The 27,516-nt window shown below is 48.9% G+C and overlaps 1 protein-coding gene across 2 annotated transcripts; it reads right to left on the bottom strand.

Moving 5' to 3' along the window:
• Rab43 (RAB43, member RAS oncogene family) lies at positions 1-23,471 on the bottom strand. 2 transcript variants are annotated; one of them, XM_036180935.1, is made up of 3 exons: positions 22,979-23,471; positions 5,226-5,409; positions 1-3,217 (listed from the first exon to the last, which is right to left on the bottom strand). In XM_036180935.1, exons 1-3 carry the CDS (start codon positions 23,180-23,182, stop codon positions 2,967-2,969), a joined length of 639 nt encoding a protein of 212 aa, XP_036036828.1. In that variant the 5' UTR covers positions 23,183-23,471; the 3' UTR covers positions 1-2,966. The 2 variants fall into 2 exon arrangements, with proteins under 2 accessions (XP_036036828.1, XP_036036829.1); XM_036180936.1 differs by having other exon boundaries at positions 5,226-5,403.
• Positions 23,472-27,516: the final 4,045 nt, after the last annotated feature.

Raw genomic sequence — 27,516 nt, 5'->3', positions numbered from 1 at the left:
TCAGTACAGAAATGTTTAATGGTTGAATTGTACACTGGCTCTATGACATATCCAGAAAGGCAACTTTTCATGTTTCAAAAATAGATTTGATAGAAAGACTTACATATTCATAAATAGGTAATGTGAAAATTTCCCCAATGCACATGGCATCCTTGGGCTGGCAATCCTGCCCATCCAGGCCCTGTGGGGGTGAATTTGGCTAAGGCCCACCACTGGCAGCATCCTAGGACAGGGCAACCAATTCAATGTGAACCAAGGGCTCCCTGTAGATTTCCCCCAGTTGGGGCCTGTGTCCTTGGAGACAGACTACCAACCAAAAAGACATGGAGCCCCTTCTTGGTAACTTTAGTGGGCCAGACCTTCCTCTCCTGCTGCAGCCACCCTGGTCCTGCCCAGCCTTTCTGTGGGTACTTCCTGGCCCTCCCTAGCATCCAACCTCCACCTGTTCCTGCTGTTAAGTAACTTTTAAACAAGGGAAGAGATTAAACTCCTGTTGCCCCAGAGGCCCTGGGCTACTGGCAGCCAGCCAAGCCTGCCCAGGGGAAGGAAAGCAGCTGGTTTTGTTTCTTGACACACACTTGCCTATTTTCTAGTCCTCAAGCCCAGGATCCTTCTGACAAAAAGGCCCAGAGGTCCTGAGGTCTCTGAGCACTACAATGGGGCAGGTGCCCTCAGCAAAGGGACAGGGCCTTGGCACTACTGTCTGAAGGGATCGCAGCAGCTTCTCTGTAAGAACCAGCTTCAGTCCAGGACTCAGGGTCCCCCCAGGCTAAAAATCAGGGGTCAAGGGAAGAACTCGTCCTTGCCAGGATACTGAAGACAAGGTCTGTGACTGAGGAGGGGCCATCTCCCCTCAGAGATGTCCTCTGGGTCACTTGTGGGATTCTGTGCTGTCAATAAAAAGGCAGGTTGGCAGAGAGATTTGGGAGAGGGTTACATTGGCCCCAGACATGACAGTGAGTAGAGAGGTGGCCAGGCTGTGGAGGCCATGGTCATTCACACTGGGTGAGGGCTCTGGGCCTGGCCTTCCAGACCTGCACCTGGCAGTGGAACTGGAACCCAGTGAGTGCAAGGGCAGGGTGGTTACCAGGGCAGGGGGTTCAGAAGACTTTGGTGACTGGGCTAACTTCTTAGAGCAGGGCTGCTCCTGCTCAAGGGCACAGGGCAGGGCCTCAGCCACACCTCAGCACCTCAGGATTGAGAAAGGGAAGTGAGGTTATCTGACTGTGAATGGAAAAGAAATGATCTTTCTGGTTTCTGGGTGAGCCACAAGGCCACCAGTGAAGAAGGCTGCCTGGGCCAAGCAGGTTCAGTTCTACCCATTCCAGCTTAGGCCTTACAGTAGTGGTTCCCAACCTTCCTAACGCTGCAGCTCCTACCCAGGACAGCTACAACAGGTCCCCCGCCCCCCCAGAGCAGCACTCAGAGCAGGCTCTGGTTCACTTAGGCCACCTTCTACCCCACCATGACCAGGCTCAGCTAAATTCACAGGCTGCCTCCTATCTGAAAGGGGGCCAGTTTACACCACAGCTGTCTCCCTAGGCTGCTATGGAGATGTTGCAAAGCCCTGCTTCTGGCCCTGCGGCCAGATATGCCTAGGAATAGGGCAGACAGACCAGAATGCTTGAAATGGGAGGCAAGAGTAGGATGCCATCAAGAAGGGAGATGCAGGAAACACCTGCTCCATGGTTAGATTAGGCTGAGCCTGACGCAATGGCGGGGGCCGCGCTGCTGATGTAGTCTAAAAGCAGTTTATTATGTGGGCCTGTAGTCTATACTGAGGTGGTAGAAGGGCATAGAACTGGGCAGACTCAAAGTCCAAGGACTATCTTAGAAATATCCCCCGGCTCCATTCCTGCACCTGGTTGCTTTTGATCCCTGAGCCCCGCCCAAGGACAGCCCTGCCTCCTAAGAACCCCACTTTTCCTTCTGACCCCAGCAGAAAGCACCCATTAAGGCAGGCAAGGGACCTGGGAGGTGTAAGATGGCCAGGTCTCAAGTCGCCAGTACTTGTCTTTTTTGCTTTGAACCTGTAAGCCAGGCCAGGACCATGGGGAACTAGGAGCTCTGAACTATGGCAGGGAAGGTTTCTCCACATGAGGCAAGGCTGGCATCCACAGGGCCCTCAACCACCACCTCTAGGATGCAACCAAAGCTACTGTTTGGCTGTCGTCATTTTTGGTGCTGAGGACTGAACCCAGGGCCTGGTGTGTGCTAAGCATGTGCTCCACCAGTGACGTGCCCAACCGCGAGCTACTTCTTTCCTATCTCAACCCTCAACCACACTGAAAGATCAGCTGCTTTGGTAACCTGACTGGCAAAATGTTCGGCCTCAAGCCAGCAGACGGTCCCCAGATGGCCCCTGGCCATGACCCTGCACTTGTGTCAGTGAAAATGAGATGCTACACGGAAAAGCAGAAAAACTCAAGAGATCTTGGTAAGGCAGCGAGCCAGGCCCAGGGGCCATCTAAGAGCTCCAAGCTGGCAGTGAAGGGAGGGTGCTGCTTCCACCTGAGGAGCTCAGGCTTCCCAGGGACAAGGCTCGGCACCAGTCGGCTGGCCTAATCGATGTGCTTTGACCCTCTGGTTAGAAGCCAGAGAACAACACGGAGGAACCTGGGGTACCAACCACACCCCTGGAGAGCAGCAGTCAAGGCAGGAGAAGGTAAGACCAGCATGTGGGGCTGGGCAGCACAGCAGGCCCATTTCCCACCGTAGTCTGTGCTGGAAGGCTCAGGCTAGTCCTGGAATGTGAAGAACATGGAGGGAGCAGATGCTGGCTGACAGGATGGTCCACAACCGGCCAATGGCCTTCTGCATAGGACACCCTGCTTCTCCCTTTCTTCCCAGCATCCAGGCTAGGGTTGCAGAATCCCTCTAGAGAAGCCAGTGCCCTGGAGGCGGGGCTTGACAGGCTAGAGACAAAGGAGCGGGGAGGTCTTGGCCTGCCTGCCCTGCTCCCCCAATCAGCACCCGCAGCCCCAGCTCTCCGCAATGTCCTTGCTGTCCAGCTGGATGTGGTCGGTACTCTTCTCACTGAACATGGGGCCTCCATGCCTCATGATGAGTTCAGTGGCCACTCTAGTGAAGGCCTCCTCCACATTGCTAGAATCCTTGGCAGAGGTCTCAATGGCGCAGAGGATGTCATAGTGCTCAGCCAAGCTCTGTGCCTCAGTCAGAGGGACCTCCCGGAAATCAGCAAGGTCGGACTTGTTCCCTGTTGAGAAAGGCCAGATAGAGCATGGTAAGACCCACAGGTGCCAGACCAGCACAGATCTACCCAGCAGAGCCACACTAAGAGTCCCAGAGCATGTCCCTTCCACCAGCTCCACCAGCTCCAGGTAAACATTGCTGGGTGTGGTGACTGACCCATATTAAAATAGTCCTTTGTTGTTAGTGGTGGATTTTTTTGTTTTTCGAGTCAGGGTTTAATCTGTGTAACCCTAGCTGTCCTAGAACTCACACTGTAGTCCAGGCTGGCCTCAAACTCACAGAGATCCACTTGCCTCTGCTTCCTGAGTGCTGGGATTAAAGGTGTGTGCCACCACCTCCTGGCTTAAAATAGTCCTTTTTATTTTAACCTTTTTAAAAAAAGTTATGTGTATGGGTGTTTTGCCTGTGTGTGTGTGTGTGTATGTCTGTGAACCACATGTATAACTAGCAGCCATAAAGACCAGAAGATATCATATTCCCTGGAATTACAGATGGTTGTGAGCCAAAATGTAAGTGCTGGGAAAACTCAGGTCATTGGTAAATGCTCAAAACCACTAAGCCATCTCTCCAACCCTACTATAATCCTTTTGCTTGTTTGTTTGTTTTTTGGAAATAGGGTCTTACTTGTAGCTGTGGCTGGACTAGAACTTGGTATGTAGATCAGCCTGGCCTTGAACTCACAGAGATCTGATTGCTTCTACCTCCTGAATTCTGGGAATAAAGGCAAGCACCACCACACCCAGCATATTTTAACCATTTTTAAAAACAGATCTCAGCCAGGCAGCCGTACCACAAGGGGCAGTCGATTGCTGAGTTCAAGGCCAGCCTGGTGTACAGAGTGAGTTCCAGGACAGCCAGGGCTACACAAAGAAACCCTGTCTCAAAAAACAGAAAGAAAGAGAAAGAGAGAGAGAGAGAGAGAGAGAGAGAGAGAGAGAGAGAGAGAGGGAGGGAGGGAGGGAGGGAGGAAGGGAGGGAGGGAGGGAGGGAGGAAGGAAGGAAGGAAAGAGTTATCCCTAGGTTGCCGAGGCTAGACTTTAACTTGTTGACTAAAGCAATCATCCTACCCCTCAGCCTCCTGAGAGCTGGGACAAGTGCAGCCACCAAGTCAGACTACCTTTCTTATTTTAAAGCTCTTATTCTTATTTAAAGCTGGCAAGATGGTTCAGTGGGTGGAGATGCTTGCTGTTAAACTAGATAACCTGAGTTCAACCCCCAGTACCTACATGGTGGAAGGAGAAAATAGACTCTGTAAGTAGTCCTTTGGCCTACACATGCGCTGTGGCACGTGTATACCCATATACATACACAGATAGATAGACAGACAGAAGGCAGGCAGAGAGACAGACAGACAGATTTTTTAAAATGTAAACTCTTATTCTAGGCCAGCAAGATGGCTCAGCAGATGAAGACACTTGTTGCCAAGTCCAGTGATCTGAGTTCAGTTCCCAGGACCCACTTAGTGAAAGGAGAGAACTGACTCTAGCAGTCTGTCATCTGATCTCCACACATGCAGTGTGTGCAGTGCACACATGTGAGCATGCACACATGCTCACAGACATGCTAAGTAAATGTAATTTTAAAATGCAAAAGCGAAGTTCCTACTCTATGGCCTCTCCTCTTGTTTTCTTTTTATTATCTTTTTGCCTTTGCAGTGCTGGGGATGAAACCTACAGTCTGGTGCATACTAGCTACATGCTCAGCCCCTGAGCAGCAGACCAGCCACATGGCTCTCTCTGGGCAGGAGACACAGTGCTGTTTGCAGAAACACCATGCCTTTGAGCTCGAGGGACACACAGGCACTGCAGAGTAAACGCCAGCACCCTCTTGCCTTCTAATCTCAATTTTCAGTCCAACTTTAAACTGACTGCATCTTCTGGTTTAACTTCTGGTTCCTTTCCTGGCCAACCTCAGCCCCTCCCTGGCAGGCTTTCCCTGTACTAGAAAAGAAAAAGGCAAAGACAGAGATAAGGCTTGTTCTCAGACCCCACCAGCCACCATCTCTAGCTCACCAATCAGCAGCTGCACAATATTGGAGCCCGCGTACTTCCTCACATCCTCGATCCAGTGAGGCACTGACAAGAAGGTGCTCCTCTTGGTGATGTCATATGCAAGGATGGCCCCATTGGCACTGCGGTAGTAGCTCTGGGTAATGGTTCGGAACCTCTCCTGGCCAGCCGTGTCCCAAATCTGTAGCTGAAGAGAAGGGTCAACCCAGTGACACACGTCAAAGGCACAAGAAGGGCAGCCCCATAGGCCCATGCACAGAACAGAGAGCCCACTGGCCAATGGTGGGTCACAGTAACAGTCCTTGACAAGCCTTAGAGAGTAACTCAGGGCTGGAGAGATGGTTCAGAGGTTCAGAGTGATGGATGTACAATCCAAAGGACCAGAGTTTGGATCCAGCATTCACTTAACAAACCAGGCATCCTGTACACACCTGTAACCTCATGCTAAGTGGGGCAGAGACAAGATAGCTGAAGCTTGCTGGCCTTGAGTCTAGCCATGAAAACTCAAGCCCTGGGTTCAGGGAGAGATCTTGTCACTAAAGGAACAAATGGGAAGTAATAGCAGCGTGGTGAAATTGTGTTCCCCAAAATATTGTGTACCCTAATAAACTTATAAACAGAGAACAGAACAGCCACTAGATATAGAGGCCAGAAAATGGTGGCACACACGCCTTTAATCCTAGCATTCCAGAGGCAGAAATCCATCTGGATCTCTGTAAGTTCAAGGCCACACTGGAAACAACCAGGTATGGTTACTCAAACCTTTAATCCCAGGAAGTGATGGCAGAAAGCAGAAAGGTGTATAAGGCATGAGAACCAGGAGGAACTAGAGCTGGTTAAGCTTTTAGGCTTTTGAGCAACAGTTCAACTGAGATCCATTTGGATAAGAACTCAGAGGCTTCCAGTCTGAGAAAACAGGATCAGCTGAGGAATTGACGAAGTGAGACTGTGGCTTGTTCTGTTTCTCTGATCTTCCAGCATTCACCCCAATACCTGGCTCTGGGTTTGTTTTTATTAACAAGACAATTTAAGATTCATTCTACATAGCAGGACCCCGACTCTCCTTGCCTCTGAACATGTACACACAAATAAAAAAGAAAAGAAAGAAAGCAGCTCAGAGATCCAGCATGAAGAAGAAAAGAGAGGGAGTGGGCACAGCTTGCCTCACAACTCCAGAGAGCCTCCAGACAAGAGGCTATTCTGAGCTGCATCCTCCATGGACTGGCTCTCCCCTAGCCCCTGGATTATGATTGCTGACAACCAGAGTCTGCAGATGAGGAACTGACTCCAAGGGTGCAGTAAGGGCAGGCTGGCTACACATTGGGGTCTTTTCTGCTGCAAGCTCAGTGGGTCCAGGCTGTACAGTACTGGGTCTCCTAATGATTCCACAGTTGGTGGTGAGGAAGCTGGACTGGGGCAGTGGGTACCTGCTTATCTACTTGGCCAAAATATGGGGTACGGGGTCTTTCTCCACCATTTAACAAATGGCAGTGCCCTAGGGTGGGCTAGGCATAGGCAATAGAAAGGAGGTATGTACATGTGATCATCCTTGCCGGGAATAATCAAAGAACAAATGGCCAAGAAATTTCTATATTTGATAAGAGATACTAATTTTTAAATCCAAGGAAATCAAAAAATCCCAAACAGAAGAAACATAGAGTAAATTATAGTAGATCACAGCCAAACTGATAAAAACGAAAACAAAAAACAAAAAAAACCAAAGAAGCAATTAATTCAATCTAGGCTTCCAGCAACGACAGCATGAAATCTGCAGGCAAATGGATGGAACTAGAAAATGTCATCCTGAGTGAGGTAACCCAAACCCAGAAGGACAAACATGGTATGTACTCACTCATAAGTGGATTCTAGGTACAAAGCAAGAAACAATCAGACTACAACCCACAGATCAGGGAGGCTATGTAGCAGGGGAGACCCTAGGATGGCTGTGGCTTATAATAAGCTTTGGTTTTGCCCAATCACTGGGCAAGCGTCAGTGAAACATTTCACTATTAGGATAAGAATTTGTACTCTATCAAGCTGATGGAAAGAAAATGCTGGCTGTACTTTCAGGAGGGGAGGCTAAAATCTTTTTAGACTGTGGATTAGCCTATAGAAAAATGTCTGCCGTAAATCAAACAGTGAAGGGGAAAATGACTAGGAATCTCACTTACACAACTTAAGTAAAACATAGCTCTGTGAACAGATAAAGATAGGTTTCTTCTGTATCCCCGAATCTAATCAATATTTATATGAATAATTCAGATATTGTTTGGCTTAAAAGGGCTTATTGGGAAATGTTATCATTTTTACTACTTTCTACAAAGAAAATATTTTCCAGTTTCAAATAACCCTGGACTTTTCCTGTTTTTATGTTTAAAAAAAAAAAAAGTAAAAAAAGTTTGGCAATTCCTAGAGTTATTCCCAAAGCTGTTTTTCTGTGTTTAGAAATAAAGGTCCCTGTTTTATGTTAAATAAATGAATAAACAAACAAACAAATAAATAAAAGCACTATAGTAGATAGACAGACAGACAGACAGACAGACCGATCGATCTGGACTTCCAGGTCGCACTAGCAAGGCTTTTGTCCTGGATGATCACTTCCTTTTTCATTCTAATGAACACTGGGCATCACCTCCAGAGTAGCCCCATCTACTCCGGATCACCCCAGTTTGTTTGTTTGTTGTTTCCTTCCTTTCTTTTTCTTTCTGGATAGTGGATCAATGTGAGCGTTATGAAAGCTGAACGCCTTTTTCACTGCAGAGTACACAAATCAGCCATTAACTACCTACACACTGACACGCGTCCTTACCACTGCACTCACAGACAGACAGCCCAGTAGGGCTTGGTTCTGCACTCTCTCCTGGCACACCCTGCTTCATTTGATGTTTAGGAGAAATTCTCCAGGTTCCTGGTGTCTAGAGTTGCATCCATGACCAACTGTGGGACTTAGAGCACTGCCGAGTCCCAGTGAGGACGAAATATGGGCTCCCAGAGCACACGTGCAGAAAACACATTGCGCCTCCCCTGCCACTAAGCAGGGTTAGGCAGGGGAGTTCAGTCCCTTCTTTGACTCTGTCACGGGGAGACTGAGAATCACCATCCTCCGTGGGAGTGGGGCTGCTACTCCCCTTTAAGCTCCACACTTAATGACTCCAGCCTGTGCTGGCCCACAAGCCTCCACGAGCCCACGATGAAGCAGTATTGTGTGCATCCTCAGGCCCTTTCTCAGGACAGGCAGCTCTACCTTTGAGCATTTAGACTCTCCTACCCACCCTTTATCATTTTAGGTAGCTCTTCCTGATACTCACGCTGCAGTCCTAGGGAGAAGTCACTCTTGTCTGTAGTTCACTCAGGTATCCTACATCAAGATGAGTGCAGGAGCTACGCAGGGAGCATGAGATACAGCAACATACACATTCACACCACACACACTCACATATACACACACCCACACACACAGGCACATACACACACACACACACACACATACACACACACACACTCACACACATACACACACACACACACACACAGAGAGAGAGAGAGAGAAACAGGGCTGCAGTAAATCAACCTTGTTTGTTAGCAAGTTCAGTTCCAAGACCTGTGTCCTGTCCTGTCCTGTCCCTCCCAAAGGAAAAGGAGTCTGTCCTGAGTAAGCAGACAGTGGAAAGTTCCAGGCTTCTTTGCCTTAGAAGAAAGCCTTGGAAACGTTAGTTCTCAGGGTAAGAACTGAGACAGCCATACTGACCCAAATACAAGTTCCTGAGCTATTTTTATGATGTCTTGGGACATGAGGCAAACCAGGAGGTAGGGCTTGAGGCTCCTCCTCCAACCAGCCTCCTCTGCTGTGCCAGCCTCCAGGAAAGAGCTTAGCTGCAGGTCCTGCCATGCTGCGGAAGCCACCGTCGGGTGGTGGGCAAGTTCACTCTGCTGTCTGCGGTCCTTCTGCTCTCTGGCTAAGAACTGTGAGCAGGTGATGAGAGTTTTCCACTGCTGGGTCTTCCCCCTGGCCCCCTTCCCATCCCCTAGGCTGGAATGGCAGCCTTACAGCTAAAGCTGGTGACCTGTTGCTCGGGGCTTTAGTAGTCAAAGGCTCACTGCTCTGGGTTTTAGCCACCAGTGGCCATATGGCAGCTACTGTAAGCCTCAGTCTCCCACAGCTTGCATTAGACTCCTGAATGAGCCTCAGTATCGGGAGCCTCAGCTCCTACAGCGGGCGGTGTCACAGCTCTCAGGCCAAATATGTCCAAGACCCCAGACCTTAAGACTTGGCAGCTCAGGGCTGGAGAGATGGCTCAGAGGTTAAGGGCACTGGCTGCTCTTCCAGAGGTCCTGAGTTCAATTCCCAGCAAGTCCATGGTGGCTCGCAACCATCTGGTGCCCTCTTCTGCCCTGCAGGCAGAGCACTGTCTACATAATAAATAATAATAATTAATTAATTAATTAAAACCCTGGCAGCTCCTCAGAATTCTCCCATCTCTGGTTCTTCAAGGCCGTCTACCCTTCTTCACCTTTGGCTCTCTGACCTGTTTGCCATGTTTCTATCCTGGTCATTCTCAGGGACTCTTCAGCCACCCTCTTTTTTTTTTTTACAGGCACCTGATCTTATTATAAATGGCTGTGAGCCACCATCTGGGTGCTGGGAATTGAACTCAGGACCTCTGGAAGAACAACCAGTGCTCTTAACTTCTGAGCCATCTCTCCAGTCCCTCAGCCACCCTCTTATCGCCCCTGCTGCTGCTGCTGCTGCTGCTGCTGCTGCTGCTGCTGCTGCTTCTGTCACTGCTACCACAGCTCAGCCCATGCTAGTAATAATAATGATCAAAAGTAGGTAAGCAAAGACCTTCAGACTGAATGTTACAAGCCCAGGGCTCAGTACTCAGAGTGTACTGTAGCCGAGTGTGAAGTGAACTGGCAGCCTTCTTAAATAGTCAGAAAGGTATTGTTCCAGGGGTATCTGCACCATCATGGTGTGGTCCTTCAAGCAAATCTCAATCACAGGTCTCCCGCTAAACCAGAGCAGTGTTCCCCTTCTGTCCTGGGTGGAAATGGCTGCTAGAGTTCACCAAGATGGTGACGGCAGAAGTCTGGTGCAGGCTGTCTGAAGCAGTCAGGATGGGCCGATACCTCTGGAGTTGGAGGTCTGCTTGGGAAGCCAGCAGCTGTGGCTGCTGCTTGGCTTCCTCAAGGAATCTGTCAGTGTTCAAATCAGCATGGGAGCCGTGAGGCCAATCAGAGCCAGGGTGCCAGGGAAGCTCTAAGGGCTGTCAAATCATGTTAGTCCTCAAATCTTAACTTATTTAAAGGAAAAATAAACTTTACAGAAGGGTGCTTACAATAAAGGCCTATCATTACCATTGACAGTGCGTTCACTGTATTTAACAGTGCTGACCTCTAACCCGGTGCCCAGAGGCAAGTCTTGATCTGATAGAGAAAGTCGGGACTAGGAAAGTGAAAACACACTGACCTGGGGACATCAACAGGAGGCACAAAACGGGGTTGAAAGGAGTCAGTATCCAAGGGGATGCTGGCCGCCTCTGTTTCTAGAATTCCTCCCACTCCCTCAACACGGCTAGTCAAGGCATGGCATCAGAGCGTACTTTAGTCCCTGCTGCAATGTGGCTCCTGAATGGGAGTTCTGTGGCAATGCAAAGTGGCATCTGCCCACGTGACAGAATGGCCATGCCAGCTTTTTGCAGTTTTCCTCAGCACACTCTGGACAGCGTCAGCCCATCTCACAGCCACACTAAGAAACCAGGTCCATGATGCCTTGAATCCAGACAGGCAGAACTCAGCAGGGTACTGAGAGCTACCCACATTTCTTATCTGTCACTCCAAGATCAATCTTTCTGAGACAAGATCTCATATATCCAGGCTGGCCTTGAACCCTCTACATAGCCAAAAAGGGACCAGGAACCTGATGCTCCTGTCTCCATCTTCTGAGTCTTGGGATTACAGGTATGTGACGCCATCCTAGTTATATGCAGAACAGGGAATAGAACCCATGGCTTCATGCATGCTAAGCAAGCACTCTACCAACTGAACCTCACGCCCAGCTGCAAGATTACTCTTTACATCTACAGTGTGTCGCAGGAGATGCTGTGGCAGTGGTAGTCCGAGCCTGCCGCCGTAGCCCTCCCCACCCCCTCACGGTGTGCAAGGCCTCCACGGCTTGTGGAAAGCTTTCTCAGTAAATCTCAGTGAGTTACATCTCCCACAAGAATCAAACCCTTGCCTGGGCATCCTTGATGGGCTTGCCTTTGGTAAACAAGGCCTGCCAGTTGCTTACAATGGGCTGACTGCTCCCAATACCCCTTCTTTCCTTCGTGGAGGCTCAGACCACCACCTACCACTAGCCGAGGGGCTGCAGCACTAAGGGCTGAGCCTGGACCATGGGATCCCTCCCAGGCACCTGGCCCAGGTCAGGTGGGCACCACGGGACCAGGACAGCACCCTCTAAGAGAGAGGGCTGTAAGTTCCTCGTGTGGTTTGCCTATCAGGAGAGCCTTTTGTGACAAGAGCAACATTCTTAAGAGTCTAGGCCACAAGCTCTGCCCTATGTGGCCCTCAGGGCTCCCACAGTTAAGTCTCTAAACTCAAGCTCTCTCTATCACCAGGTAAGGTGATTTTATTTTATTTTTTTTTTAATATGGGAGACTGAGCTAGGACCTTGTGCATACTAAGCAAGTTGTTCCAGCACTGAGCTGCATTCCCAGTTTCCCAGACCTTCTTTTTCTAGACTTCCTCAGTCAAATGCACTCCCTCCCAGGTTCAACTCTCCCCACCTCTTCCCTCTCTGTGCCTTGCTAACATTGGTAATGAGACAGTAGCCCCAGCTTGTGAACTCAGCTCAGTCTTGGGCCCTCCTCCACCAAGTCACTACATCAACTCGCAGGATGCAGTGCCAGGCAGCCTCCCGGGTCTCCCAAAGCTGACCACTTGGTTTCCTGATGTCCTCAGAACACAGTGGACACGATGCCAACAGAATTGGCCTGGCCTAGGAGCAACCCACCTCTTACCACTCTCAAGCTGTGCCCACACTTCTACAGTGTTTCTATGGTCTGGTACATATATGGCCATGGCATCTGAAGCCTCTTCTATCCGCCCTCCTTAGGAATATTCATCCATTTTTCAGTGTTTCCCTCAACCCTCCTGTGTCCGGGACCCTGGACAAGGTGGATAGCTGCCTCCTCTGGCCTTGTCCAAGCATGCAACATATATCTCTACATGCCCATGACAGCTACAGCACCACAGGGCCCTGCTTTATAGCAACCATCTTCATTCACTATCGACACTCTGCCCTATCTTGCCCTGTTTGCGCCAGGTGTGTCCACGAACTGGCTCAGAATCTCCAGTCTCCACAGTGCCAGCATTAAGAGCGGTGCCTGCCGGGTGAACACAGACTGAAGAACAGAGACTGTTTCTCCTGTACCCTTCCTCCTGGGGTCTGGACACTGAGAGAAGGCAGGTACTTATGGAACCATGACCAAACCCTTAGCCAGTCACAGCAGAACGAATCCACGGAGCACCTGCCAGGTTCCCTGTGTTCTTCCCAGCCCTTGGATTTCAACCGGCCTACCGCTCCAGCAATGGTCAGCCTGAAACCTTGGAAAGATTACCTTCCCTTCAGTGCTCAGAATGGAACCCTGGGCCTTGAACAGGCCAAGCCCAGACATTACCAATGAGCTAGCCCAAACAAGACCCTGGCTCTCAACATACCAAGAAGCAAAGTCAGAACTGCTGAGTTAGCAGTTTACACCCAAGCATTTGCCCTTGCCCTCAATAATAAAATTAGTTTCCTGTGTGGTTCCTTCCACGCATTTCACAGAATTAATTTTTATTTTTTCTGCATATTTTACCTACATACAGACATGGAAGAGATGTTAACAAGTCATAGCTACCAAACTGATGTTTGTTCTGACCACTGTAATGTATTGGTTTGGGTCATGAAATGAGTATATATAAGAAGAAAAAAATTCAGTTTTCCACTGAAAACGATACAAATATATTTCTAACTTTTAAAAAATATTGTGCTGGGTGGGTCTCTTGAATTTGAGGCCAGCCTAGTCTACAAAGCAAATTCCAGGACAACCAGGGTTACACATAGAAATTCTGTCTCAGAAAAAAATAAATAAACAAATAAAAAACATTGTGCTGGGAATTTAGGTCAGTGGTAGAGTGCTTGCTTAGCATGCATGGAGCCCTATGTTCAATTCTCAGCATTACAAAATTAAATTTTAAAAAAGTAATTTGGGAACTGGTGGAAGAGCTTGTTAGGCCTTGTGTTTGTTCCCTTGTACCAAAAGCTCACTGGTTTCTACACTCCTTGGCCGGCCGCAACAGTGGCAATCAAGCGATTGTTTAGTGGGAAATGGCAAGACTTCTTTCAGGACTCCTTCAACGTCCTCCCAGACAGCAAACTGCTGCCAGGGACTCTCCTTACACTGCTCAGGTCTGAATATTCAGTCCAAAGGCCCATGTGTTAAAGAACTGGTGATAGCCTGTGGCACTAAGGGTAGGTGGTTAAACTTTTAGCAAGCGGAACCTGGGGAAGGAAACTGGATCATTGGGGACATGATTTGGAAGGGGTATTGAGATCTGTCTCCCAAGTCTTCTGCAGCTACCTGCTCCCAGATGCACTGTTACCCGCCCAAAGCAACCCAGGAAATTACAAAGAAGCCTCTAAAACTGTGACCCCAAACAAGCCACTACACCTTTTAGGTTGATTTTATCTAGGCATTGTTAATGATGACAAGCTAATCCATGCCTGTGGGCCTTGTACATAGTCCCCTTAAAAAGCAGCCACTTCAAAAATCAAAATGGGCTGGAGAGGTAGCTCAGAGGTTAAGAGCACTGACTGCTCTTCCAGAGGTCCTGAGTTCAATTCCCAGCACCTACATGGTGGCTCACAACCATCTGTAATGAGATCTGGTGCCCTCTTCTGGCCTGCAGCCATACAGGCAGACAGAACACTGTATACATAATAAATAAATAAATCTTTAAAAAAAATTAAAATGGGGGGGGGGCCTGGAGAGGTGGCCCAGTGTTAAGAGCACTTGCTGCTCTTCCAGAGGACCAGGTTCAATTCCCAGTACTCACAATGCTGCTCATAACTGTAACTCCAGTTCCAGGGGATATAACACCTGCTTCTAGCTTCTGCAGACACCAGGCATGCACATGAGACACACACATGTAAATATTTATACACATAAAACAAAAATAAGTAAATCTTCTTTAAAATGTAAAAAGAGCCAGGCGTGGTGGTGCACACCTTTAATGCCAACACTCAGAAGGCAGAGGCAGATGGATCTTTGTGAGTTCAAGGTCAGCCTGCTCTACACTGAGAGTTCCTGGACAGCCATAGTTACATAATAGAGAAACTCTGTCTTTAAACAAACAAAAAAGCACTCAGGAGGCAGAGCCAGGCGGATCTCTATGAGTTTGAGGCCAGCCTGGTCTCCAAAGCAAGTTCCAGGAAAGGCTCAAAGCTACACAGAGAAACCCTGTCTCGAAAAACAAAAAAAAAAAAAAAAAAAAAAGGAGAAAGATGAGACACATTTAGTAAAAGTCTGTCACAGCCCATTACATGTCAGAATTGTCTTCAGGACGCAGGTGTACCCGCTAACCTAAAGTGAACCACCTGGCTATCTTTCACTTTTTACAGTGCTGGGAACGGAACACAGGGTGGGCATACCGGGCAAGCAAACACTCTGGCAATGAGCCATACTTAACCCTAGAACTGGTTTTGTTTGTTTGGCGGGTTGTTTGCTTTCTTGTTTATTTTTTTATTACATTTTATTTATTCTTGTGGTGCAGGAAAGGGATGTGCATGTAGAAGTCAAGACAACTTTGGGGAATAAGTTCTTTCTTCCCATGCTGTGGGTCCTAGAGATCAAACTCGGGTCATCAGGCATGGTTAGCAAGCACCTTTATCCACTGAGCCAGCTCACAGACTTCCATTGGTTGGTTTTTGAGACAGGGCCTCACTAAGTTGCCCAGGCAGGCTTGAACTTTCAACCCTCTTGCCTGAGGTTTATAAATAGCTGAGGTCGCAGGCTTGTCCAATCAGACCTGGAAAGTATCCATTCTCAGAGGTTTTTACATGCGTTCATGACCACAGTGACACCATCACAAATATGGACTGTTAAGACAGCTACTGTGACCCATGCCTTTAATCCCAGGCACCTAGGGACTGAAGCAGGACAATCCCTTGAACACTATACCAAGCCGAGCTAGTCAACATAAATCCTGTCTCAAAAATAAAGCTGGCCATGGGAACATAAGCCTTTAATCCCAGCATTCTTTAGGCAGAACCAGGCTGATCTCTGTGAGTTCCAGGCTTGTCCACACAGCCAGTGCCAGGGCTACACACAAGACCCTGACTCAAACAAACAAACAAACAAAAATCTCTCTCTCTCTCTCTCACACACACACACACACACACACACACACACACACACACACACACACACTAGATAGATATAACTATAAATAATTAGAGTAGTGACTGGAAAATATAGCAATGCGACTGAATTCTTGACATCACAGCATGGAACTTTCATGTTTTGATGCGTACTATTCCTTTCAGGGTTGGCTCCTTCAAACAGTGGTTCTAAATGCTCAATCAGCTGTGACACTCTACATCCAGGACCTTTCTTGTAACCTGGTACTTTCTCTTTTGGCAGGTTTTCAGGGGGTGGATCTGGTGATTAAAAGGAGTTACAGGCCACAGGGCCCTGCCACTGTGTTAGCAGTTCTTGGTCCAAAATGGAGCCTGATGCCTGGCGGCTCACATCAGCATTTGGAAGGTTGAGACAGGAGGGTCACAACATTGAGGTCGGCCCAAGCTACAGAGTAAATTCTAGGTCAGCCAGTTCTACATAACAAAAATAAAATTAAACTAAAAGGAAAAAAAAAGGGCTGACCATACAGCTCAGAGGTAAAGCCCTTGCCTGGCATGTGCAGGACATTGGGTTCAATCCCCAGTGTTGTAAATAAAAGAAGCCGTCTCAAACATCACACTAAGGGTTGGCTCTCCCTTTTTCTGTCCAGGAAGGGGAGGTCTCCAAGACAAAGGGAGACAATCAAGGGTAGAAGAGGCCAGGTGTGGGCAAGCTTGTAGTCCCAGCTCTTAAGACAGGAAGATTGTTCCAGTTTAAAACTACCCTGAGCTGTACAGCAAGTACAGGCCAGCCAGGGTGACACAATGAGACCCCTCATCCAATGACAACAAAAGAGAGAAGATATTAAATGGTATCTAAGAAGCTGTTAATGACAAAGGTTCTTACTCATGAACTCAAAGCGGCTTAGAGGTTCTTTAGCAGGATTTGGTTGGTTTCTATTGTAACATGAATAAAGTAGTTTGTATTCGAACATTAGTCTAGACAAGTTTTCTCTCTTATTCACAGCGGTCACCTTCAACACTGACCAATTCATTTGAATTAACAAGGATGTGTTTCCAACAAGCACCCAGTATCACAATGTTGAAACAGTACTGCTAACTAAAACGTACAATGCAAATGATTTATGATGAGCAGAATTGATTTTTTTAAATTTTTGTTTGGTTTTTTGTTTTGTTTTGTTTTGTTTTTCCAGACAGGGTTTCTCTGTGTAACAGTCCTGACTGTCCTGGAACTCACTCTGTAGACCAGGCTGGCCTTGGAATCACAACGATCTTCCAGCCTCTGCCTCCCGACTGCTGGGATAAATGGCGTGTGCCACCACCACACCACCACTACCCGGCTTATTTTTTTAACTTTTAAATTTAAATAATACTTACTTGGGGAAAGGGAGCACATGTGTGCCACACAAGTGTGGAGGTCAGAGGACAACTTTCAGGAGTTGATTATCTCCTTGTACCACGTAGGTACCAGGGACTGAACTTAGGTTGTCAGGCTTGGCAGCAAGTACTTGTATATTTATTCTGAGCCACCTCGCTGGCCCCCATGACCAGATTTTGCACTGATCCCTCACTTGTTGATTGTGTGCTTACTGCCACTGGTGGAGGGCATAACACTACAAAGACACAAAAGCTCCTGACTAGGAGCAGAAAGGCTCTGGTTCAAGACTCGCCACACCCAGGCTACCTTTCCTCCCTTTGTTCAGCGGAGACACCTCCCACAGCGAGGAGAGTGTTGAAATGGGTAAGATGCACACATGCAAGCATTGCTCCTCCTGCTACTGACCTTTAAACATGTCTAAGCCCCAAGTACCCAAAGAAACTACACGAGAGCCAGATGCGGCAGCAGACACCTAAAATGCCAGCGCTGGGGAAATGGAGGCAGAAGAATCACAAGTTCAATGTCATTCTGGGCTACAGAATAAGACTTATCAAAAAAAAAAAAAAAGACAAGATGGGCAGTGGTGGTGCACGCCTTTAATCCCAGCACTTGGGAGGCAGAGCCAGGTGGATCTCTGTGAGTTCGAGGCCAGCCTGGTCTACAGAGCGAGATCCAGGACAGCCACCAAAACTACAGAGAAACCCTGTCTGGGGGGGGGGGGGGCGGCGCTTAGGCAGGGAAGTCCTGACTCCCCACACCACTTCCTCTCTCAGGTGCTGACATACCATCACTTCCCATTCTGCTGACAGTCCACCAAGGGAAAAGCTGCACAGGCATCTTGGAGAACATTAAGTTACAAGAGATGCCATCCTATGCCCAAGGTAATATGTGCTAAACTGAGGGTTAGCTTGCCTTGCGGCTCTGAAGCTAGCTCCCCCTCCCCCCACTTCCCACATGAGCACTGCCTGAGGACAGTAAGAATCCTCAAGAGGCAAGGTTTAGTTTACAATGAGGATGGTGACCATTGGTATCAAGAACAGATTTCTTCAGACAATCACCGTGACCCAGAACATCTCTTATCTAACAGTCCTTTTGCTATTTCTGAGCAGAACCAAAAAGTCAAATTGATTTTATCCAAATAGAAAAAGCACGGATGAAAAGCCGGTCCTAGACAGGAAGAACTGGGAAGGCAGACAAAAAAGTCTGGGTTGAGTGTGTAGCTTAGAAGGAGAGTGCTTGTCTAGAGTGCATGGGAGCCCTGGACTCCCACACCAGCACTGACCACAAGCATACACACACCCTTTTAATCCCTCCTTCCTCCTGCTGTGGAAGTAACAGGAGCAGCTATGAAAACAAAGCACATTAATAAGGCCAGGAATAGCTTGAGTCAAGGACAATGAGCTGGAAGTCCTGGTCAAAGGCACAAATTCCATAAAGAAGTGTTGTGGAAGTTGGGTGGTGGTGGCACACACCTTTGATCTCAGCACGTGGGAGGCAGAGGCAGGCAGAGCTCTGTGAGTTCAAGGCCAGTCTGGTCTACAGAGCAAGTTTCAGGACAGCCAGGGCTACACTGAGAAACTCTGTCTCAAAATATCAAAAGAAAGAGAGAGAGACACAGACAGAGAGACAGAGAGAGAGAGGGGTGGCAGTCTTTACCAAGTGGCCAGGAGGCCTGAAAAGCCATGTAAAGGGATGAGATCCTAACCAGGCTCCCTGTGCTTGGGGCCTGTGTACCTAGTGATCTGCAAAACCAAGTTTACGTAACAGGCCTTTGTGTTGCCCACAGGAAGGGAGGAAGCAGCAGTGGGAATAGACTGTGTCTGGAGCTGAGCTCTCCTAAGGGGCAGTGGAGCAGGGAGCGGGGAGAGCTGGAGGAGAAGCAAGCTTGCCATCCCTGGTCATCCAGAAAGGAAGAGGACAACAAAAGCAACCAGCAAACAGACCCTTTCACTTGCTCACTCTGCAAACCCTTTCAGTCTTTGAAAACTGCAATCTGAACCATACCAATAGGTCACCTATTCAAAACAGGAAAAAGAAAAGGAAAGGAAGAGGAAAAAGCTAGGAAGGGCCAGCAAGATGGCTCAGTGAATCAAGGTGCTTGCTGCCAAGCCTGGCAACCTGAATTCCATTTGAAGGGCCCACATATTCGTGCAAGCTGCCCTGTGACCGCCACAAGCCAACTGATGCAAAAATGCACGCACAGACATACATGAATAATAATAATGGTAATAATAAATAAATGTTTTAAACAATTTTTTTTTTAAAGCCAGGAAATTGTAATTGCTTTCAAGCATGTCCACAGCTTTTCAATAACCTTCACAACTAGGTGAGTGGTCAGTCATTAGTCCCACGTCTGAGATGAAGAAGCCTGAGGCTTCAGGAAAGAATTCTAGCTGGAAGGACAGAAGTAAGACCTAAGCCTCGAGGCTCTTGGCCTGCTGTTCTTATTCAGACAGACAAACAGCATTCAGATTCACATGCTATATCCAGTCCTGAGACCCACGTCAAACAAACCCAGAACACCTCAAATGAACACTTTAAAAGGCATGCAAACTTTCACAACAGCTTGTGCGAGCTGATTGGGCTATTTTTTAAAATTTATTGTGTGTCTATATCTGACACATGTGTGTGTTTGTGTCAAACAGAGGTACACATGTACCATGGCACATGTGTGGAGGTCAGGGGTCAACTTTCAGGAGTCAGTTCTCACCTTGCACCCTAGGTTCCAGGATCAAACTCAGGCAGCTGGACTTTGACTTGCTGAGTCACCTAACCGCCCCTGAGTGGAGCTATCTCAGTGTCCCTATTAGCTGATAAACACCCTGAAATATTCTGGTGCCAACTTTATTATTAAAGACATTTATAAGATTCCTAGGCCGGGCGGTGGTGGCGCATGTCTTTAATTCCAGCACTCAGGAGGCAGAGCCAGGCGGATCTCTGTGAGTTCAAGGCCAGCCTGGGCTATAGAGTGAGTTCCAGAAAAGGCGCAAAGCTACACAGAGAAACCCTGTCTCTGGAAAAAAAAAAAAAAAAAAAAAAAAACTGGTTATGGTAGTGGTGCTCGCCTCTAATCCCAGCACTCGGGAGACAGAGGCAGGCAGATCCCTGAGTTCAAGGCTAGCCTGGGCTACAAAGTGAGTTCCAGGTCAGCAAGGACTAAACAGAAAAACCCTGTCTTGAAAAACAAAAAACAAATAAACAAAAAACTGGTTATGGTGTTAAACATCTGTGGTCCTAGCTCTTGAGAAGTAGAGGCAAGAGGATCACAAGCTCAAGGGTATCCTCGGCTACATAGTGAGTTTGAAGCCAGCCTAGACTACATGAATCTCTATCTTGACAAAACAGAGAGAGAGAAAAAAGCCCAAGAGCATACTCTATTCATAGTGAGTGCACTGGTTCATGGGCTTCAGAACCTTGGGGCCACCTTTCTAGGTGCAGAAGGAATCAGAAAGTGAGCATTGTACCCAGAAGCCAACCAAATGCAGAGTTCAAATCCTGGCTTTGCCCCTGAGTTAATAGGAGACCTCAGGTAAGCCAGCTACTTCACTTTTCTTGGCTTCAGCCTCCTCTATAAATATTAACCAGTAAACAGGCATACCCTGAACACCATGTGTCTGACACTGGCCAGCTGGATCTCTGTGTCCTTAAGGAGCTTATCTTCAACAGGAAGAGACAAACAACCCAGGTAAGTTCACATCTAGGTGAGTGCTATATAAGCACACAGACAACGGGAAAAGACCTGGGAGGTAGAGAGGACTCTGCGGGAAAACAGTATTCATGGTAGAGCCTGATAATAAACTATCAGTTACACAGGGACCTAAGGACACATTCTGACAAAAAGGGAGGAGATGAAAAGAGGGTAAGGCAGGAACAATCTTGGCATATATCTAAAGAGGACTAAAGAGGCTAGAGAACAGGGATGAAGAGACAGGCCCATCACAAGGATAGTGCAATGGCTGTATTGGGAAATGACTATAGCAAAAAAAAAAAAAAAAAAGAACTTGATTGGATCTGTTACTTTCAAATTTCCATTTTAGCAGACCTCTCTACACAAATAAGTAAAACTGAAACACAGAACTGAATAAACATGGTTTTGCTCTGACAACTGAAACACAGAACTGAATAAGATGGTTTTGCTCTGACCTGTTGGGAAGCAAAGCCTTCTTCTTAGCCTTCCCAACTCCTCCCAGGGCACTTCCAACGTCAGAAGAAAGAGCTGGAACAGTGGCCTGTCTCTAAGATTCCTCAGACTCTTACAACGCCAGATCAGGTGGGAGACAGGCTTACTGGTAGAGCTTATGCACTGAGCCCTAAGCTCAACAAAAAGAATTAACAGTAACAATGCCCTCCAGTCTGCAGAACACACCCTATAGCTTCTAGAAAGGACAACCAACACAGAGACACAGCTCTGCCACTCACAGGCCTACGAGGCTGCCTCCTAAGAGGAAAATCTGGAGTGACCACAAAGAAAAGAAATAACAAGCTGCATGGTCCTGTATTGCATAACCTAAGTTCAAGTGCACAGTCCACTCAGGGCTGCACTAGGTGACCAGTTATCTCCACAGGTAAACAGGAACACTGCCCAATCCTTGACCAGTCAGCACAGGGATCCACTCACACCGGGCACAGGCCAACAGTCTCCCAAAAGGGAACCATTCTTCTGTTCAGTTTTTCTGCACTGCACTTTGAATGCTGACTGCTGGCATTATCAGAGGGTACAAACTTGACCATGAACACACTCCACCCATGTCAGCCTGGCCACCTGCTCCAAAGGGATGGGCCAAAGCTAAAAGCTGCCTGCTTGCACCTGGCCCTTTTCCACCTCACGGAAACCAAAATATACCGAAACCCAAAAAGACTGTTTAAAACCTTGCAGGCAAATCTCTAGAGGCACAGTGGCCATAAAATGATTGTTGACTTGCTTTTTTCTACACCATGGGACAGGAGAGAGGCAACACCCAGAAATTATCCCAACTTTATAGAAACAAAGAGCTAAGTAAGTATCCCAGCCAAGGGCAACAGAGGGCAGGCCTACAGCCACCCAAATAAACACAGCCACAGCAGCAACAGGGTCAAGAGACTCCCATCCCCAGGCTTCACTTCCTGAAAACACAGGGCAGCCCCCACCCGGTACTCCTTAGAGCTGTCTTGAAGATCCTTGTGAAGTTGAAACCATGAAAAAAATGGCAAAGGATTTCTGTTGGGTGCAAGTCGGGAAAGTTACTGAGTGCTTCTGTGAGCAAGAACAATGCTGTGTCCTGTCCAGGATGCTACTGTTAGGGAGGGCAAACACCTAGGTTAAGAAACTGATTTCATTCATCACAAATATTATTTATCAAATCTTTGCCAGGACATTGTGGCAACCACATCCTGCTGTTTCTGCTGGGGTCACTGCCAAAGTCTGGTTCTCTCCCCCATCTTCCGGTATCTGTGAAGTTTTCGGTTTCTATCAAACCCCAGCTGGGGAGGCCCCCGCCCCCACCCCGCGCTGGCCCTGGCGGAGCCCAGTTCCACCACCAGGTCCATAAAAGACACTGCAAGGAGGCGTGGCCGTGAGGAAATTCTGACAAAAACTTTTGGCCCTCCGGTCCTAGCAGCCACTACTTCCTGGTCCCTCCTGGTCCCTCCCGGTCACGGTCACGGGGATGTCGTTATCTGGCTGAGTGCTCCCCAGAGGGCCGCGCAGGGAAGGGTCTGTCCTGGCATGCGCGGCGCTCACGGAACGGCCCGCAGGTTGCCTTCCACGCAAGTTATTTCGGAGGAGTCCCCACGCCGTGAGCACGGGGGGCAGGCTTCCTCCTCCTCCACGCTCCGGCCGCCTCCTGTCACCACAACCAGAGCCCAAGGCGGTGCTTTCGGACCTGAACCCAGTGCGGACATCAAGGCCCAGGCCCGTTCCGAAAGAAGGGGAAGCTGAAGGACTGGCCAGGAACCGCCCGCCGGGGGGCAAAAGCAGCGGGCCGCGCCGCCTCCCACCTTGACCCGCTTGCCCTGGATCTCCAGCGTCTTCATGGTGAAGTCGACGCCGATGGTGCTGCCCTGCCGCGCGGAGAAGGCGCCGGTCTTGAAGCGCTGCACCACGCACGTCTTGCCCACGCTCGCGTCGCCCACCAACACCAGCTTGAACAGGAAATCGTAGTGCTCGTCCTGATCCCCCGGGCCTGGGCCCGGACCCGCCATGGCTCTGCGGGAGACCTGGGACGCAGGGGCCCGGCTCGGGCTTACGACAGCCACGGGCCGAGGTCCGTGCGCCCTGGCCGGCCGGCCGCCTGACTACGTGGAGCCGCCGCGGCACCTGAACGAGCTGCGCGGCGGACCGATCGACGGCCCCGCCCCGCCTCGGAGCCCCGCGGACTCGGCTCCGCCCGGGAGCGCACCGCCCGGCCCTCCGCAGAGCTCTCCGCCAGCCGTCGGTGCTGCGCCGGCCCAGGGCTACCTCAGGCCCGCTCGTGCGCCGCCTTCAGGGCGGGGCGAGCCTCCCTGCTCCCCAGCACCGCCCATCTCCGGCCGCTCGGCGTCTGGGTCCCGCCCCCAGCACCGCCCAGACGCCCCCTCCCGTAGCCAACGCCTCCTACCCTGTCTGGACAGTCCCGACCCTCCCTCAGCACCACGCTTGCAAGCTTCTCACCTCCCCGGCCCTTCCCCGAGCACCGCCCGCACCCCACCAAGGCCAACGCCCCCGACCCTGCTCTCAACATCACCCTGATCCCGCCCTCAGCACCCTTCTTTCTCACTTCTCCGCACCTCAGCAGCCGCGGCGTAAGCATCGTTCCACGTCTTCCTGACCCTCCAGTTGGTCCTGACCCCGCCCATAGCACCTCTTACCCCGCCTTAGCTTGGACCTCGCCTTTGGCATCACATCCAAGACGGAAATCCGCCCACACCTCTTTACAGCCCTCAAGCTCACTCCTCCCTAGTCCCCTCCTCGCCCCTCTCCCAGCCTTTAGCCCCTACTGGTCCACAACTGGCCGCTATCGCCAGTTCCTCTCTCCCTAACCTCCTGCCAGTTCCTCTCTCCCTAACCTCCTGCCCACCTCAGCCGGGGCAAACGTCCACCCTGCACTGGCCTGCCTCCGTCCCTCGCCTGGTTTGCATCCAATCAGGAACAGGCAAGAGGCCTGGAAAGGGTAGATCTGGGGCAGGGCACAGCCAGGACCAACTATGAAGATCTGGTGAGGCAGAGCCCACCTCAAAGTCCCACTTCTGAGATGAGAAACCCTGGTAACAGGCAACAAAGGCAGCTTCCGGTAGGTCAGAAATGAAGACAAGAGGAAATGAAAATCCGTGAGGGTAGAATGACCTGGAGTCCCATTTGGAGAATAACAGGCCAGACAGGAGTCCAGCCAAATCTGGACTCCCTGGGAATACAGTCCACATCCCAACAAAACACACCTGCACCTGAGAAGAGGTACAAGGAAAACGTGTGGGCCAACCACCTCCTAAGTTTAGCCTGAAAATCCAGAAGTCAGAGAAACGGGCCCCAAATGTCTGTAAGCAGTTTGAACTAGATCAAATAGGCCCTAGCCCTAAAGACGAGAGGAAACTGGGAATACCCAAGCCTCTCCAGACAACCCTTTAGCCTTCCAGAGCCATTTGATTCAAACGATTTCATTAATGGCTGTGGCAGGCCTTGAGATGACTGTTCTAGTGCCTTGAGATCCATCCATGAACAAAATACAAACCTTCCCCAGTAGGGGATGGAAGAGGACCTCCCAAAACTTAAGACCAGAGAGCAGGCCCACAGGCGTCATCACCGCAGGCCCTGTGACCAGCCTCACTGGCCAAGTAGATGAAAAGGCAAAGGCTGGCCATGGAGAACGCAGAAGAGCTGTTTGTTCTGAACTGCTGGAACTCCATCCCTGTGAGAGGCCCAGCAGTTCCGGCCAGGAACCCCTAGAGCACCCCTGAAAAGAATTCCCAGAGCCTTGCTTTGACACATCTGTGAAAGTGGAGAGCTACAGCTTCCCTTCCAATCTGTACAATGAGCCAGAGTGGGGTCCTCCTTGAAGCGGGAAGTACCCCTCAGCTGGACTTAGCTCTCAGGGGGAAGAGAAAGTGGGAAGGGAGGTTAGTCATGGCCCACTGGCCTCTACTCTGCCCTGGGCTGGAACTGGTATAGGGAAGGAGGTATTTCGGTCTGCATACGGGTCTTGTCAGCAAAAGCCAACCTACTACTTTCATTTATGGAGTACTAAGACATTTTAAAATTGGACTGTGAAGCCAGGTGTGGTGGTGAACAACTGCAATCCCAGAACTTGGAAGACTGAGACAGGAGGATTGCCTTGAGTTCAAGGATAGCTTGATCTATATAGTACCAGGCCATTCAGGGATATACAGAAGACATTGTCTCAGAAAACAAAAACATTCAAAAACAAACACAAATACTGTACCTGAGCTGGGAGGTGGTGGCACATGCCTTTCATCCCAGCACTCATGAGGCAGGGGCAGGCAGATCTCTGTGAGTTCGAGGCCAGCCTGGTCTACAGAGTGAGTTCTAGGACAGGCAGGACTGCTTCAAAGAGAACCCTGTCTCAACAAAACAAACACTGTTCCTGTGGTAAGGGCTGCATGACTCAGGAAATGTATTAAAACCATGGAAATGGGGTTGAGGAGCAGCTGTGTGGACAAAATGCTTGCTATGAAAGCCTGAGGGTCAGAGTTCAGCTCTCCAGTGTTTGTGTAAAATGTCAGGTGTGGGGGTGCACACCTGTACCCAGAGTGAGAGAGAGCAGACACAGATGGGTCCTGGAGGCTTTGCCAGCTAGCCTCACCAAAATGGAGCTCCAGGCTCAAATGAGACTTTGTCGTTGTCTTTTTTTTTTTTTCATTTTTTTCAAAACAGGGTTTCTCTGTGTAACAGCTCTGGCTGTCCTGGAACTCACCCTGTAGCCCAGGCTGGCCTCAAACTCAGAGATCTGCCTGCCTCTGCCTCATGAGTGCTGGATTAAAGGCGTGTGCCACCACCGGCGTGGTGACACCTTATCTTTAAAAAAAAAAAAAGGTGGGGGGACAGGGAGGACAACAGAGGATACCCAACATCAATCTCAATATGTGAATGCACACACAGGCACAGACACCTCCCCACCACACACACACACACACACACACACACACACACACACACACACACGACAAAACACTTAAGTGGACACGTTCAAGGAGACTTACCAAATCTGTACTTCCTTTCTTTTGGCAATAAATTTTTTAAAAGTATAGTAGCATTTCTTTTTAAATGAATTATGCTTGTTTGAGATAGAACAGTTCAAAATTACATTCAATAAGCTACTTTTCCTATAAAAAACATTAAGTCCTATTTCAATTGCAAATTTTGAAATAATGCATACCTCAAATTTAAGTGACCCAAAGATTTAAAGATTTTTATTTAGGTGTATGTCTGGATGCCACATTGTACAGGTGCTTGCAGAGGCCAGAAGAGGGCATCAGATACCACACGGGTGGAGTCATAGGTGACTGAACCGAGAACCACAAACTCAGATCCTCTGAAGAATAGCAAGTGCTCTTAACTGAGCCATTGAGCCATATCTCAAGCCCCACACTGAACCTTTTATACATTTCTTAAAGATTTATTTATTTCGCCAGGGTGGTGGTAACCCCAGCACTCAGGAGGTAGACAGGTGGATCTGAGTTCAAGGACAGCCTGGTTTATAGGGTTCCAGGACAGCCAGGTGTATACAAAGAAACCTTGTCTTGAAAAAAAGGAAGGAAAGAAAAGAAAGAAAATCTAATTTATAAGGGTGGGCAAGGCCGAGCGTGGCAGCACACACCTTTAATCCCAGCTCTACTGGAGACAGAGCCAGGCAGATTTCTGTGAGTTCGAGGCCAGCCTGGTCTACAGAAAGAGATCCAGGACAGGCACCAAAACAGGAAATACCCTGTCTTGAAACCCCTCCCCCACAAAAAAAAGGTGGGTAGGATGGCTCAATGGGTAAAGGCTGGCTTCTAATACAAGGTCTTGAGTTCAATTTCCCAGTCCTCCCATGTAGAAGAAAATAGACTGCTAAAAGTTGTCCTCTGACCTCTGGCCTTCACAATTGCTCCATGGTGCCCTCTCCATCCCACATATACCAACAAATATTTTTTAAAAGATTTATTTATCATTTATGTTTAGTCTGTGTGCTTGCATGAGTTTATATAACTCATGTTGTGTGCAGAAGTCCAAGGAGGACAGAAGGTGTCTGATCCCCCAGAACTAGAGCTACAGGTAGTTAGGAATGCCCTATGTGGGTGCTGAGAACCAAACCTCTGCAAAACAGCATGGAGAGATCTTCCCAGGCCCCCAGATTTAACACTTTTTTTTTTTTTTTTAAGTTTTTTCGAGACAGGGTTTCTCTGTGTAGTTTTGGTGCCTGTCCTGGATCTCACTCTGTAGCCCAGGCTGGCTTTGAACTCACAGAGATCCGCCTGGCTCTGCCTCCCAAGTGCTGGGATTAAAGGCGTGCACCACCACCGCCCAATGGATTTAAGATTTTTTTTTAAAGATTTATTTATTTATT

Source organism: Onychomys torridus, chromosome 3, assembly GCF_903995425.1.
Source record: "Onychomys torridus chromosome 3, mOncTor1.1, whole genome shotgun sequence".
Lineage (NCBI taxonomy): Eukaryota > Metazoa > Chordata > Mammalia > Rodentia > Cricetidae > Onychomys > Onychomys torridus.
The sequence above is the reverse complement of the archived record's forward strand: the minus strand, read 5'-3'. Positions and strand labels throughout refer to the sequence as shown.

Excerpts from the sequence above, each read along its gene's own strand:
- Rab43 (XM_036180935.1), bottom strand. The coding sequence starts at position 23,182 with ATGGCGGGTCCGGGCCCAGGCCCGGGGGATCAGGACGAGCACTACGAT. Across the intron at positions 5,410-22,978 it reads TCCAGGGCAAGCGGGTCAAG|CTACAGATTTGGGACACGGC; the intron begins GTGGGAGGCGGC and ends CCTTCTCTTCAG. Across the intron at positions 3,218-5,225 it reads TATTGTGCAGCTGCTGATTG|GGAACAAGTCCGACCTTGCT; the intron begins GTGAGCTAGAGA and ends CTTTCTCAACAG.